The sequence below is a fragment of the Oryzias melastigma genome, linkage group LG22 (genome assembly GCF_002922805.2).
Source record: "Oryzias melastigma strain HK-1 linkage group LG22, ASM292280v2, whole genome shotgun sequence".
Lineage (NCBI taxonomy): Eukaryota > Metazoa > Chordata > Actinopteri > Beloniformes > Adrianichthyidae > Oryzias > Oryzias melastigma.
Genome location: NC_050533.1, coordinates 20,110,136 through 20,126,178, shown reverse-complemented (window position 1 = coordinate 20,126,178; position 16,043 = coordinate 20,110,136). Strand labels below are relative to the sequence as shown.

General features: G+C 38.4%; 1 protein-coding gene across 1 annotated transcript in view; it reads right to left on the bottom strand.

Annotated features, from left to right (window-relative positions):
* Positions 1 to 16,043, bottom strand: part of ralgapa1 (Ral GTPase activating protein catalytic subunit alpha 1) — a 69,371-nt gene that overhangs the window by 12,924 nt on the left and 40,404 nt on the right. The window contains exons 43-44 of the mRNA XM_024273364.2: positions 14,016 to 14,174; positions 11,420 to 11,547 (exon numbers count right to left, since the gene is read on the bottom strand). Of these exons, the coding sequence (XP_024129132.1) occupies positions 11,420 to 11,547; positions 14,016 to 14,174 (287 nt within the window). The remainder of the gene's footprint in view (positions 1 to 11,419; positions 11,548 to 14,015; positions 14,175 to 16,043) is intronic.

The window sequence follows — 16,043 nt, the reverse complement described above, 5'->3', positions numbered from 1 at the left end:
TTCTTATTAAGCTGAAGGATCCTTTGCTTATCTGCAGGCTGCTCCACATTATTCCTCCTCCACTAACACTTGTATTCATTTGCACACAGATATGAATCCTGACAATATGGAAATAAGAAGTGACTAAAAAGCAATGTCAGACCTCATCTGTACTGTACAGACGCTAAAATCAAAGGTTTTAAACGTGAAGATCAAACTACACAGAGAAGAGTCACAATTATTATTTTTTTTTAAACAATTATATCATTAATTCAGTATTAACTTCTTTTCCTAAAGGTATTAAATCCATGTGGATGTGACAGGTATATTATTTGGTAGAGGAGATGCAGATTTTGCAACATACAGAGAAAATAAAAACCTAAAAAGCAGTCTTTAAAATTACCTTGATTAGTTCAGGATCAATGAAATTTGATTTTTGAAGTCCCACTTCGATCATTTTTTGATCTATTCTAAAAGTTGCTGCTGGGAGTGGATTAAAAAGTGATAATTCATAGTGATAATGCACACCTAAAAAAGAAGTTCCGGTCACATTAGCCCAAATGTTCCACATCACTGCACAAGCCTCTTTAAAACAGTTTTGCTTCATCGTCTGGCCAAAAACAAACTGTAAGAGGTCAGTTCAGCTGGTTTGTTGGCGTATTGTCACAGTAACATGGAAAATGTTGCATCACGTATTAAGTAGTCTGCTTTTTGCAACAACAAAAAAAGCCATCTAAAGCAAAAAAACAACAAAAATAAAGTGTTAAAAATCAATTTTAAGGTAAACTTTCTATATATTTGTCCTCCATCATTAGAAGAATAGCATCTTAAAACCACATTTTTCATTGGAGTGGGTCCTTAAAAGCAGAAAAAGTTATCTATTGCATTTTATATTTATTTCTCAACAGGGAAAGAAAGTTAATTCTATAAATAATTCCCAATGTTGTGGCTGATTGCTACATACTTAAAGAGAAGGCATTGATTTTCCTCAACAAGTTTGGTGTTAGTGCAGCAAAAAGATGAATAAATTTTATAGTTTTTGCTTTAGTCTTAATGGCAGCTTTTGTAAAACATGATTCTCTAATTCAAACAGAGAACCCATTTTACTCACTGGGGCAAAGTGGAGTTCAAAGCCTTGCCAAAACACACAGAAGCTGAGGACTTGAACAACTTTCAAATGAGAAGACATAATAACATTTTAGTAAAATTTTACCTCTTTTTGAGCATTTTATCACTGTTTGTCATGTTTATTTCACTATTTTATTTTGTGTGTCTATCTGTTGCTCCAGAGTGGCAGAGAAAAAAATAGGACGTCAGTATAGTGGCTCCAGGTCACCGTTTTCTAAGAATCTGCAGCAACACCAAAATCTAAAACACAGATGTGTCCGCCTGTTCAATTCTTTTAAATTAAAAAGAAAATTGAGACCTTTTGTAAATATTTTATTACTCCTGATAAACTCAGGTGCAACACTGCATCAATCAAACATAAAAACACATCATTAAAGTCATAAATTAGAAAAGAGTAATTAAAAACTACAACCACGATCAAACACACACTCCCCCTACAGCGCTTCCTTGTATGGCGATGTGTTAGACTTTACACCTAATGAACAACGATGACTATAAATTAATTACCTTTCTCACATTGATTAGATTTTCATAAATAATCTCACCTCTTTTCTCTGTCCCCCTCTCATGTTTTTTTATGCCAAATTCAAAACGGCTATTAGAGCTAATGACACCAAACCTGACGGCTGCACTTCTTGCTCTCTGTTATTTTTCAGATCCCCTCCTGAATCCTAAACATCTGGTCACATGAAAATACTTACATTCACACACCTTGGCGCGGTGTGCATCTGCGCACCTGAACACACGCGCATACGCAGCGCAGATTAGCTTGTTTACCAGCCAGAGGGGGTCCTGCTCCAACAAGGTGTGATGGAGTCATTGATGGCTGAAGCTCATGTGTCTGCACAGCTCTCCGAGACAGGTGTGTAGGTGCGCACACACACAGCTGGTCTTTCAAACATGACCAAAAAAAAAAAAAAATCAAACCATAAAAACAAAATTTAAAATACAGCCTTTTGTGTTTTTCCCAATTAAAAATTAATTTAAAGAGCTCAACACTAATCTGTATAATTTCTCTTTAACCCCTTAATGCCTGAATATAATTCCAGCTGTGAAAAAATATAAATATATTTTTGCTTTGACGTAGATGTTACATCAGATGGAGCTGAAGAGGTTTGATGCATATTTGTGTCAACAGGCTTCAAGGGCTTAAAGCTTCTGACTTATAGTAAATGTATAAAACACCTAAAAACTTGTTGTAAATTGTAAAGTGTAATTAAATTTACAATAGTTTAAGGCAACTGTGGAGAATATTTGGGACACTATAACCACTAATTATCCAACTCTTAAAACATTCAGCTACGTCATCCCTTTAGATCCCACTATCATTTTAAAGACCCACTCCGATGAAAATTGCGTTTTTTTGTATGTGTTTTAACATGTTCTTGTAGCATTTTTCTAACAATAGAGGACATGCATGAAAAAATGTAAGAATAAAACTGTGTTTCCGAATATTTTCTTTCTTCAGATCGTGATGCATCAGTTGCAGATAATAACCATCAGTTTGAAAAAGCTTGGGTTTGTGATGCAACAACTAGCTTGGGCAGGGCAAAGTCTCCCTTCTCTACTACAATTCTGAAGCATCCATTGTAGACAAATAGATCCAGTAACGTCTTTATTTTACTCGTTTGCCATCTTGCTCAAAATTAAATGGCGCAAAGCTCGGATATTTCTCACCATTTTTTTTGCTAGGCTAATGTTAGCTTGTGTTGAGAGGGTCTATAAGCTAGCGGGAGAGAGGTCGAATTAGAATTCTTCCCTTCTCCCTAACCCTCATTTGGAGGGTGATTTGTAGTGGAAGGGGTGTATCCCTCCAAGCGGAGGGATAAAAAGCCCTCAGTCGCGCTGTGTCGTGTCGAAGAAGTGCTTTTCTTCACGTGGGTGCGCTCTGAAGCACAGAAATTTACATTCAAATGTAAGTAATGACTTTTTGTTTTAGAGAGACCTTTATATAGTTATAAAAACGCTGTTGTTATGTATATTTGAGCGTTGGAAGCTACGCGCTAACTTAGCTGACCAGTGATTAGTGGAAGCGACGTCCAAATTCTGAGACACTATTTTTCCCTAACTCTTCATTTGGAGGAATAAATGAAGGGGAAGGGAAGAATTTGGATTTGTCTGATGGGACATTAGAGGAGTTACCGTCCACGGCAACAGTCCCGCCGACAATTAAGATGAGAATCTCTAATGAACTCCTGCTGCGCTTTAGGAAAAACATCTTAAAAAAACAACACAGACTTTTTGATTTTGGCTAAAAATGGAATCATTATATTAAAAGACCACTGAAAACGATTTTAAAGTATTAAAATAATAGTTGGAGTGTGACTTTAATAATTAAGGACAAAAATGAAAAACAAAACCAGTCTAATTATCAAAATAAAGGGAAATTCTCTTCAAATTTCAGGGTACATCAATTACATCTTTTTACTTGTACAAATTTGCTCAATGATTGATAGAAGCGTCAAACAAACGAGTGCTCACCCCTTACCCCATGTTTTCCTCCATCCACCAAAACAGAAACAATTATCCCTAACCCCCAGCATGCATTCATAAACTGACATGAACTCAGTCTCTTATGCCACTAAAACCCTTAACCTCACCCCAATTATGTCTCAAATCCAGCTGATGGATCAAATACCTGTCACTGTGTGCTGCTAATTTGATGTTGGTTTGTTAAAAACGGCAACACTTTCTTTTGCTGCTCTTCTGTAAACTTTATGTCAAGACGTTTCATTTCTGCAAATGCCAGAGATCAACAACGTGTCAAACATTCTGGTTAATTGGACAAATTCAGTGGAATAAATGAAATCAGGTTTTGTCCTGTCAAAGAAGAGGCTCCGTCAGTGGTGTAAAGATAACAAGAGGCTATTTCAGTGTAAGCAATACGTAAATTACTTCAGTTTTTAAGGTTTCACCTTGTTACGGCCGTGAGAACACACAATCCTCATCACACGCAACAGAGCGTGGTCTCACCGGGACAATAGGCTCTATTGTGGGAGTCGGCGTAGAGAAGCCAAGCAGGCCGCTGGGCGTTTGGCTGCCCTTGGTGTGTGTGTGTGTGTGTGTGAACGTGTGAATGAGGGGGGATAATAGTGCTACATGCCCAGAGCTGCCATCATTTCACTGGGAACAGAGTGTGAAAGGGAGGAAAAAGGTGGTGACACACACGATGCACACAAACACAGCACCGCTATCATACTGAGCCATATGCTGACCCCAGCCTCAGTGCAGCTATCTCTGCCAATCAACTACTAGAGGGGATGTCCCACACATGCACACAAGCCCTAATCCTGAGAGTGAAATTTATACACAAACATCATTATGAGCACAAGTGTAAATGAACAGATGATGTGCACATGAAATCTGATCCACACACACTCTGGCAGCGTGTGTGTGTGTGTGTCTGTGTGCAGCAGTCCAGTGTTTCTCCAACATTGTTCTCCAGGAGCACCAATCGCCCAGGAGCAGATGGAGGATGGCCACAGTTTGCTCTTTCACACAAACACACTGAAATCACTCACAAATGTCTCTTTAACTTCCCCAAAAGCTGCTAAAATTGAATCAGAACTTTTGGGAACCAGACAGAGGTCCATATTTATTAATAAAACACGGATTAGAAACATTTCAACATAATGTATTTGAGCTTTTTTGTCTTTTATTCATACATTTTAGTTTATTATTGTACATTAGTTATTTGATTTTAACAATTTGATTAAAAAACAGAGTGTTATTGGATTGTAAGAAATGATTAGATTGCCTCATCTGACTGCATAAATCAGGCATCCTCAGATAGAGAAGCACCTAAAGCCACACACTATGATATCAAGTTGAAATCGACATTTGCCCGATATGAACTGCATTCATCAGAGTTAGGTTCAAAACCTTTTTGCTGTAGTTGAGGTTGTGGAGACACCAATTTACCACCCAGCATGCCTCTTTTTTAACTTCGTCTGGTTTAATACATGAATCCAAGACACCCTACGCTGAGTATAGCTGAGCTGCTGTTTGTGAAGATGCAGAAAAGTTACATAGTGGGAATTATTCAAAGAGCAGTGCAACTGTAACCTATATGAAGGGTGTGTGTGTTTGTGTGCGTTTCTGGATGGCTCTTCTTGCTGCAATAAGCTGATATGTGAGATAGAGCTGTGCTCGCAAACAGCTGCCCCAGCAGGCTGGCACTCTGGGCGGGTGTGCTGTGTGCTGTCTGCTTTTGGATGGCTCTGGTCATGGTGAATGAAAGATCAGAGACAGAGAGAAAAGGCAGATGGACGGCCCTGAGGGCCAAGACACAGAAAAGAGGGAGGGACCAGGGCAGGCGGAAAAAGAAAGAAGAGAGAAATGCCAGTTATCACTGACATGCTTCGCCTCGCCAACCTGTCCTCTGTCTGTCCGCTTCTCGGTCATTTCTGTGCGAGATCCCTTAATGCTCCTGTGCAGAACACTCCAGCTCACAAAGAGCTAATTATTGATTCCTTTATGTAAAGACATTTTAACCATACATTTTAATGCAAAACCTCTTAAGTGATAACACTTATTTTGAAGTAAAATTTTAACTTCCCTTTGGTTTTTTTAGACTTATGGAGTAACCTAAAACTGATAGAAGTGCATTGTATTCAACAAAGAGAAAAAAAACAATGATTGAATTCTCATGCTATTTTTTTCTGTGTCATTTTTTTTAAGAACAACAAAAGCAAAGAACTTCAAACAGGGTGGGCACTAACCTCATAAGCTCATGAAAACTATGATAACCTGCAATTAAACGCTGAAAAAAAAAGAAAAACTCGCTCAAAAAACAGAAAAACTTACTTTAAAAAATTAGACAAAAATATATCTTGATAAAATTTTTTTTTTTACGAAAATGAAAATTTTGTATAAGAAAAAAAATAATAGTTTAAAAAATATCTTGAAAATTGTTTAACAAAAATGTATATCACAAAACAGGCTGTGTGAAACAAAGCTGACGCTTCATTTGCATCAACATCAAGGCAAAGCTTAGAAGCGGATCCTATTTTATTGGAAAATTCCTATTGTTTCTTGCATCATCACAAACAAAAATAACCTGTTCACGCGGGTAAATATAACTAAAACTTCCCCAATGTTTTCCTCTGTAATGTTTGTGAATAAAGTAAAAAGGAAGAACAAAACCGACTGGCGATATCGTGATGAACACATTAACGGATCATGTCAATGACATGGACCCTTTGTGACTTTTAACTGCAGATAATTTTATAGTTTTCATGTGTAGATGAGGTTGGTGCCCAGCCAATTGGTGAAAAAATTAGCATGGAAAATAAATAGCTTGAAAAACACAAAAAATAAGAATAAAAACACACGTTTAAAAAAAGTTTTGTTTTTTTAAATACAATATGCTTCTGTAACAAACCAGACCTAAAAGAAAAGTAAACATTTTTAATTATTGAATTCAAATTTGTCTTTATTCAGATCTCGTGTTCACTTTTAAAACCTAGTTTGGTTCTAGGCATTCACATCTTTCAGTTTCAGACAATGAGTTTGTGCAGATCAAGATAAGACAGAAAAAATACTCAACAAAGAAGGAAAAAAAAATAACCAAATCTTAAGAAGAGAAAAAACAGACAAGATTACAGAGATAGGAGGAAAATGCTTCACTGACATGAGGGAATTAGAAAGACAAGAGAGGCAGAGCAGGGAGACAGAAAATGAAGACGTGAAGAGGAAAGGCCATCAAATAAATAAACATTGTAGAAGCACAAAAAGAGATGAAAAATTTGGAGATCAAGAGTTTAAAGAAGAAAAAAAAGGAATCGAAAGGATATGAAGAAGTTGGAAGCAAAAAAAGAAGGAGAGAAAGAAGAGGAGAGCAAAGAGAGTAGCAGAGAGATGGGGAGTCAATAATGACTGATTACTGTAATTCAGCCTGTCAGAGACATCGACCTGCTGCTATCTACAATCAATACACACCAGGACACTCGCAGACACGCACAAACAGCCCCGAACAAGCGTACGCGACACATGTGTCATCACGCGATCACACACACATACACACAAACTGCACAACAAGCTCACGAAAAACTGCTAAGGTCTCTACGCTGTAAGGTGAGATTGCTGCAGTCGCACACCAAGCACACACAGAGGCAGACGAATGTGAAAGAACGTGCATGCGCGCACACAAAAGAGCGTGGGGGCTCTGAGTCGGAGTCTCACACTGAGCCCAACAGTCTCGCCGTCTTGCAGGTTGACCCTCCCCACCCTGCTGTCCCCCCCGGTCTTCTGAACCAGCTAACATCACGTCCTTTAAATATAAAGTATTAACTCTTTGAAAGAAGGCGCGCCAGCGGTAGTTAGAACTGTCGCTTCACAGCGTCAAGATTCACGGCTCAAATCGAGTAAGCAGGTCTCATCTGCATCCCCCCCATGAAGGGACATGGGGACACGGAGGGAGCGTAAAAAACAGGAGAAAGGCTTATAAAGACAAAACTTAAAAAAATGGAAAAAGGAGATCAAAACATGACAAGTGTTGGACTGATCATAAAAAGGAAATTGACACATAAAAGATTCCAAAAAAAAAAAAAACATCTCATAAATCTGCTCAATGGCTTTTGAGAAGTAACAAAAACACAGATTGGCTTTGTGTTTTTAACACGTCATTTGATCTTAATGCGTTTTTGTTGCTGGACTCTATTGAGGAGAACTGAAAAATGAGCAATTTAGCAATTTATTCTCATGTAATTTAAGATGTTCATGTAAAAGTAAATTAAAATTTAAAATAAAAATGTAGAAAATGTCTTTTCCTCTCTCAAAAGTTGACAGAAATATTTGAATCTGTAAATTTTCAAAGTAAAAGCATCTAGATAAAAAAAAAGATTTTTGCAAAAGAAGCCTATGCAATTGAATCCAATAAAAATTAGGAAAATCTTTCAAAAACTGAAAGTTTGAAGAGACAGATACACCCTTTAGTTACCCTTTAACAACAGAGCTCCAGTGTTTACGTTCTTTGATTTACTGCAACTATTCAACAGTTAACATGATCTATGTAGTTCCAGCAGATTCTGAAGGAGAAAAGCTGGTGTTAACACTTGAAAAGTTACAGTATGTTAAAGATTTTGTTTTTAAACATCACTGACGACGCCTCAGGTGTGAAAGGGTTAAGGTCCCACTCTCAATTATGATTATGCCATTTTTAGGCAAAATAAAAAAGCCTGTGTTGCTTTCTAGGACATAGTTTCTGCAGAGCAGCAATAATTCATCAGAAATTTGCTTCTGAGTTATGGGTGGAACTGTTGGGAGTGGAAGTAACCCAATGCTGATATCCCATCATTCATTTGTTTACACTCTCCCTCTAGCTTACAGCCCTTCACAGCTCAACCTAACATTAGTGATTCAACAAAAACAGTGTACAGTTTTGAGTCAGATGCCAGCTCAGATGATCTAATTGTCTGCAAGTGGGTGAATCAGAATGGAGCAGAGCAGGGAGACTTTGTTCTGCCCATTTCAGTCTCTATGTCACAGCTGAAAGCTTTTTCAAACTGACTTTTTTTTTGCCCGATTTGAATAAAGAATTACACAGGAATGCAGAAAATTATTTCTATACGTCCTCCATCATAAGCAAAATGCCTCAAGAGCATGTCAGAAACAATATTTTTATTGTTTAAAGTCCCCCTATGATTATTCATTCATTCATCTTCCTGACCGCTTTGTCCCTTTCGGGGTTGCGGGGGTGCCGGAGCCTAACCCGGCTGCTGATGGGTGAAGGCGGGGTTCACCCTGGACAGGTCGCCAGTCTGTCACAGGGCCTCAATCACACACATGCACTCACACATCCACACCTAGGGGCAATTTAGAGTCCTATGAAGCATCAACCTATGAAGCATGTTTTTGGACGGTGGGAGGAAGCCGGAGTCCCCGGTGAAAACCCACGCATGCACGGGGAGAACATGCAAACTCCACACAGAAAGGTCCCAGCCGGGAGTCGAACCGGGGCCTTTTTGCTGTGAGGCAAGAGCGCTAACCACTGCGCCACCGTGCAGCCCCCCGCTATGATTATTATTTTTTTTATTTTAAAAAACTTTCCCAGTAGTGTTTTAATTATGATAATGAAGTTTTTAACCAAAATCCCACAACCTAAGTGTCTTAAAAAGCCATTTTTCATGATCTGAAGCCTCTGTTTCCAAAATCTCCTCCAAGGGGGTGTGGCTTTTGGAGCTGAGATGAATAGCCCCGCCCCTGTATTTCCCTGTCTGATTATGATAGCTTTGTGTCTTGCTAGCTTAAATCTTCACCACTGCTACATAAAAATGTCAATCAGTATCGGTAATGTCAAGCCATATGGTTTTGAGCCGGGAGGAGTTTAGTGCATGTGCAGCAGAGCTGTTGTGATGGAAAGACGGATCATTAATTCAAACAGAGCGTGTCTGTGACAGTTTAATTGAGAGAGATTTAAAAAGGAGAAATACTCAGAAATGCAAAAACTAAATATTTTCTTATTACATTTGTTCTCTCTCATAAGAAAAATGCCACACAGACATGTTAAAATCTCAAAAAACAGGATTCTCATCGGAGGGGGGCTTTAAGAGTCAAAAATGCTTTTATTTTTTGCTCACCCGAAACTACAATTCCATGCACGTGAATGCACTCATGCCTTACACACACACATGTCAGTGGGTGTGAATGTGTGTGTCTATAAAAGCGAAGAGCAAAGCCTCTCATTTAGACAGAGCCACAGAGGAGAACCATCGATAGGCATCGACTGACTGCCAACTAAACTACCATCACATCGGATCAGGCAGACCAACTGAACACACTGCTGTTTTCTTCGCCTTCACAACCACGTTCACGGACAACTACACAGAGGAAACGCGGTTACCAACTTTCTACCCTCGTCTGTGCACGACAAACATGCACTTCATTAAATGTGGCACTTTAGAGCCGATTAGCTGCAGCTTTATCACACTAGCACTTATGGCCTGAAAGCTAAACACTGCTGGACATTGATTTGCTATTCTTAATCCATGAGCTGACGATAACCAAGATTCTCACGCAAACAAACTGAGTTTTGTAGCTGTGTATGCACACGTCTAAATCCTAAAGCTGGGAAAACAGCAGGACAAACATTTAGGTTTTTTTTAATGGAAAGTAAAGGCTTCATAAAGTAAAAACAATCATTTGATAGAAAATTGAGATTTTTTTCTGAGAAGTAACATTTGACGAGAGACTGCCCACTGCATGCATATCCAACAGGAATAATAGAGCTGATAGACCAGCCTCACAATATGTCCTGTTCTTTGGTAAAGTTAGCCCCTACTTGTAGCTTAGATTCGGACCAATGGCCTTGATGAATAATTTTCAGTTCATTTATCAGATATTGAGTGTCTTTTCTTTTTATTTAGTCCAGTCTTTGTGCTTGAACAGCTCCAGAGGACTTTAATGAGCTTCTTTGCTCCATTTTCTGTTTTGTCTTAAAACAACATAGACTCATCTCTTTGGTTTAGTTGCTTGATTAAGCTAGAATGATGCAGAGCTTGTTGTTAAAGTAACAGAAAATGCTAAAAAAAAGAAAAACCAAAAAACAAAATATAATTGATCTGAAAGAGGTAACATAAAAGGAAATGTCTTAATCACAGATCTTTGTAGTCTGTTCCGTTTGAATGAGGGGGTACTTTCATCAACAACACAAAAGTAGAAAGTTGCAGTCGTGAAAAGTTTAGGTTACATTAAATATCAAAGACATTTTTCAATATGATCAACATGGTTGTCATGAAATGGACCATGCTGGTGTTGTTATAAAGCCATAAATTACATTTTTTTGTTTGAACCACATGATTGATTTGATTAAAAAAAAGGCTAAAATGCCTTGATGACTTAATGACTTGCACAAAGTGGATTTTTAAAGTATTCTAATGAGGTGTTAGGATTAAGATTTTTATCACAGCAATTATGTAAACTTTACATATAGCTTTTTTATGTTACTGTTTTATGTTTTTTAATATACTTTAATTGAAGTACCAGTTATATAACAACAACAGCAAAAATAACAGAAAAAAAATTCACAAACGTTTAAGAAAAAGCAGGGGAAAAATGCAGTGAGGATAAAGAAAACCAACACATTCTCACTCCTAACGCGTCATAGATGGATGGACGTATGGTTAGTTGCCCTACGCCTCACTTTTTGACGTTTTGGGTGTCCCCCACTTGTCATTTTATGACGTGATGGCTGTTCCCATTAAATCAGGGATTGCCAATATGATGAGGTGGGAGAGAGAATGTGTAGAAGAAAGACCTTCAGTGGCTTACCTTTACCCAATTCTTATTTTCATCTAAGAGCATTAAAGGATACAAGTTCTGGTAGAGCGGGATGAGAGATTTCAGAGCTCGACTGGCATTGATTGCGGTGGCTCTGACCATGGTGGGTAAAATCTTCATGTCCACGATGGCACCGTCAAAAAGCGGACCAAAGAAGGGCACCTAGAGTAAACCAGGCAGTTAGATCAAACAGAAGTGTTTCAAAAGACCCAGCGGTTTTACTGAATAAAGAAAGTCAACTAATGATTGACAGAACTGAGTTTGATTCAGGGTTTCAGATTTAATTCAATACTTTGCTCATGGAATCCACCAAAGACAATAATGTCAGGCTTTTATCGAGTTTGTTTGTAGACCAGGTCTCCAAGGCCCGTGCTCTGTGGTTGAATACATGTGCTTTCAGGACAACAACAGAAGATATCATATTTAAATTGTTCTTGAATTCAGTCTAATTGAATATATTTCTCTGCAGAATGAATGAAAGAGAATACAATTATGTTATTAGTGCTACGGTATCTATGTCATACAGAAAAAAGATGCTTTTTTATTGTGTTAGGTCTTGTTTGAAATAGAGTTATGCCATCAGTGCTGCGGTATTAATGTCTGTGTGTTTTAGACTGATACATTAAACAGATCAGAAAGACTCGGGGGCAAGATTCTCTCTTGGATTTTTAGTTCATATGGATGCATATCTGTGAGGTCTGGTAGAAAACAGAGTCTGCATAAAAGGAAAAGATTTTTTACAGTCACTTTTGTAATGAAGTGACTCCAAACATTTGCTGATGGGTTGTTTACAGGTTTACTCAAAGGTAAACATGTGGAGTTCTATTTTGAAAATTAAGTTAGTTTTCTGAGTCATTTTGTAAAGAACTTTCTCTTTGCTTATTTCTTTTTCTACTTTTAAAAAAAAAAAAATTGTATTTATTTATTTTTTTGCCGTACAACCCCTCCCTCCACACGTTATATACTTTTCTCAGAAGGACATGAACATTATTAAACGTATCTGTCTTGTTTAAAGTCTTAGTCCCCTTTTGACATTTTTTTTTTATTTTAGAAAAACATTCCCAGTAGTGTTTTAATTATGATTATGACGTTTTTAACCAAAATCCCACAACCTAAATGTCTTGAAAAAAACATTTTCATGTTAATCTGAAGCCTCTGTTTCCAAAATCTCCTCTGAGGGGGTGTGGCGTTTTGAGCTGAGCAGCCCCCACCCATGATAGCTATGTGTATCGCTACCTTAAATCTTCACTGCTGCTACATAAAAATGTCAAGCAATATCAGTAATGTCAAGCCGTATCATTTTGATCCGGATGTCAGCTCAGATGAGGAAGTGAAGATCTTCATGGACAGAACTTCCTCCAAATCAACTGATTCACGTTGATTACATCCACCTTTCAGCAGTGACGGCTGTTTCTTCAGAATAAGTTGGGAGTTTCGTTAATTACGTCAAATGTTGAAGAGTTATCATAACCAAAAGAATGTAAACACTGGAGATAAAGCTCCGATGTTAAAGCTAATTTAGTTTTTCAGAAGTTATGTCTGTGAGCGGAACTTCAGTCTTAGTTTTTGAACGGAAAAAAGCTCTCGCTAGTTTTACTTTGAAAACCGGAAGCTTCACCATTACGAAGACGTGTTTACTTCCGGTAGCGGTACCGCGCCTCTTTCGGCTTTATTTCAGTTCATAAACTTAAAATCCGACATTAATCTGCATTTTAGAGCAAAAATACATCGTCCCCAATTGACATTTTGATCATCTTTTGTTACAATTTACTACATTTATAAAGATCGCGAATCAGCGATCTTGGACGTCGCGAATATCCGTACTCGAAATTTTGGGAGCAGATCACGAATACCCGAGCACCCAGATACTCGTTACAGCTCTAAAATCCAGTGATGCTGATTTGACCACAGAAATGTGAACGGCGGCTCATTTGACTGCAGTCAATGTGAAGATACCATCTTCTCTTCTCCAGAACCTGAACTAGACACTAGGAACAGATGAGGGTTTAGTGCATGTGCAGCAGAGCTGTTGATGGAAAGAAGATCATTCATTCAAACAGAGTCTGTCCAAGACAGTTTGTGACTGATTTGTTATCAGTCATAAGAAAAATGGCACACATACATGTTAAAAACTCAAAAAACAGGATTTTCATCGGAGGGGTACAATAAAAGCTTTTTGGTAGTTGCTTGTCTGGTGTAAAAGGGTTAAAATCTGAAGCTGACATATCAATCACATGTTCACAATTCTCTTCTAAAAGGATTGATTGAAAGGGAGATTTAACATAAGCATTAAACCCTGAATGTGAAAAATTAATCCTCTGGGATGTTTCTAAGTTCTGAAAAAGGCCTTCTAACAGTTACTGTAGTGAGATGAAAGGAGCCTTGACGCTATTATTGAAATAATTACACTGATTGGCCAATGATTTCCACAGCAATTACAGCTCTGAAAAAGGTGGCATATCTAGTTACTGTGGATTGGCACAGCAAGGGATTAATTATCATCCCAGATTGCAGTGATGAGTTTAAATATCCCACTGATTCAGAGGTATGTTGTTGTTTCTAACATGTAAAGGGACTGAAGATCCAACAGAAAAAAAAATGTTGGCAAAAGCAAATCGTGGAGTTTTTACCTCCGGTTTCTTCAGTATATGGATGGAATACATGTGGTTCTTCATGGGGTAGATGATGATCAACACGTCTCCGAATTCAGTGGGGATAATCCCTCGACGGTAGTCTCTGGAATGTTCCGACCAAATGATGTGGACTTCATCATTGCCCAGGTGTCGAAGCTGAAAAGGAAAAGAACATTTGAAAGAGACAGAAAAAGAGTTGAAAAACGGTCTACAAACTACAGGGCTGACAAAACGCGCTTATTTGTAAACTAAGAGGGTTTCACACAATGACCTGGATAGACTGAATCCATCATATCCCAAGGCTTTGATTTGGATGTGCGCGGGTACTGCAGGTGTCCCTGAGCATGATGGAGTGAGTGTGTGAAGATGGAGAGTTGTTGATAAGACGGAGTGAACCCTTGAAAAGATGGAGTATCAGATAGAAGACAGATGGGATCGTGTGTGAAGCTGTGTCGGGTTGCAGGAGTGTGTGTGTGCGTGCTTGTGTGCACTCAGGGGGGCTCCAGTCAGTGCTGCTGACAGCAGTCATTAACCTTGATGTATGCCAAAGTAAGCACAAAAACACACACACCTGCACACACACACGGGCGCTCACACTCCTTCGGTTTGTCAAACACCTTCAGATAGATGTCAGCCATGCCCTTGGGCCCAAACAAACACCATGTCATTTCCCTTCTAACTAGCTAAAGTTCATCTTTTATTCTGAATGGAGAACAAGCATGACAAATATTTTTTTGTACAGATTTTATGAGATATGTCAAAAAAACTTTGAGACTCACAGATAGATAAAAAAAGTGCCTTTTTTAATCCTCACATGGATTTTATATATAGTGTTCCCTTTCTATAATGGAGTTCACCTTTCTGCTTTGCTGTTTCATGGATTTTTTTTAAGTGCAATTTTGTTTTTTGTTTTTCACAGCGCACGGTGTTCTGCATCCTGATTGGATGCTGACCTCTGTACTGTGTCACCTGGACAGAATGTGCGCAAGTTGCCACATTTACACAAATTCTATAATGCTGGACTTTTTTTTTATGAATATTTGAACTTTGAGAGTTTAAACAAGCAAAACAAGTGTGAAAATCTTCATGTCTGTTAGAGAAAAGTTTATTAAATATAATTTATAATGTAGCCTTGTACTGTATCATGTTTAGAGGATCTGTATCATGGCTTGTTGTATTAGTGGGGACTGTTGTCTCTCTCTGCTCTATGAATACTTTATTGTGAAGTTTTTATACAGGGCCAAATTGAGGGGAAAATAACAGGCAATTGAGGATAAAATTGACACTAACTTTCAAAAATCTAATGCTGAATGAAGCAAATATCAAAGACAAAATGAAGAGAATCAGTGAAACATCTCACCTCATGTCTCAAATATGTTGAATGTATATACTAAAATGTAGAGAAAGGTTTTGTGACAGGAACATTTGTTTTTTTATTACTGAACACACACACATACACACAATGTGGTTATCCTACACATCATCACTCCCAACTTGTCACATATGGACGTTTGGTTCGGTTCCCTTAAGCATCACTTTTTGACATTTTGGGTGTCCGCAACTGGTTGTTTTTTGACGTGCTGGGTGTTCCCATTAAATCATGGGTCACCTACTCTCCAAAGGCAGAACCAGTACCGGGTTAGTGTTAGTACTGGTACTGTACCGTGACCCAAGGGTTGGTGGCCCCTAATTAGCATTTTTTCCCCGTCTGTGGCCCAGTACCAAGCGACCCTCAGACCAGGTTCGCGACCCAAAGGTTGGGGACCTGTGATTTAATGGCAACAGCCAGCACGTCAAAAAACAACAAGTTGGGGACACCTAAAATGTCAAAAAGTGATGCAAAGTGGGGTCTGAATCATAACAGTCCATTTCTGACGAGTTGGGGGTGAGTGTGCGTTGGGTTATCAGCATTTTCACTTCAGAAAATGTATTTCAAAGAAAAAAAGTGTTGGTCTTTTTGGGCTGCTTGTGGTGTGTGAGGCACAGAGGTAAACTCAAGGATTGCAGGTTTAGTTGTGTTTTTGT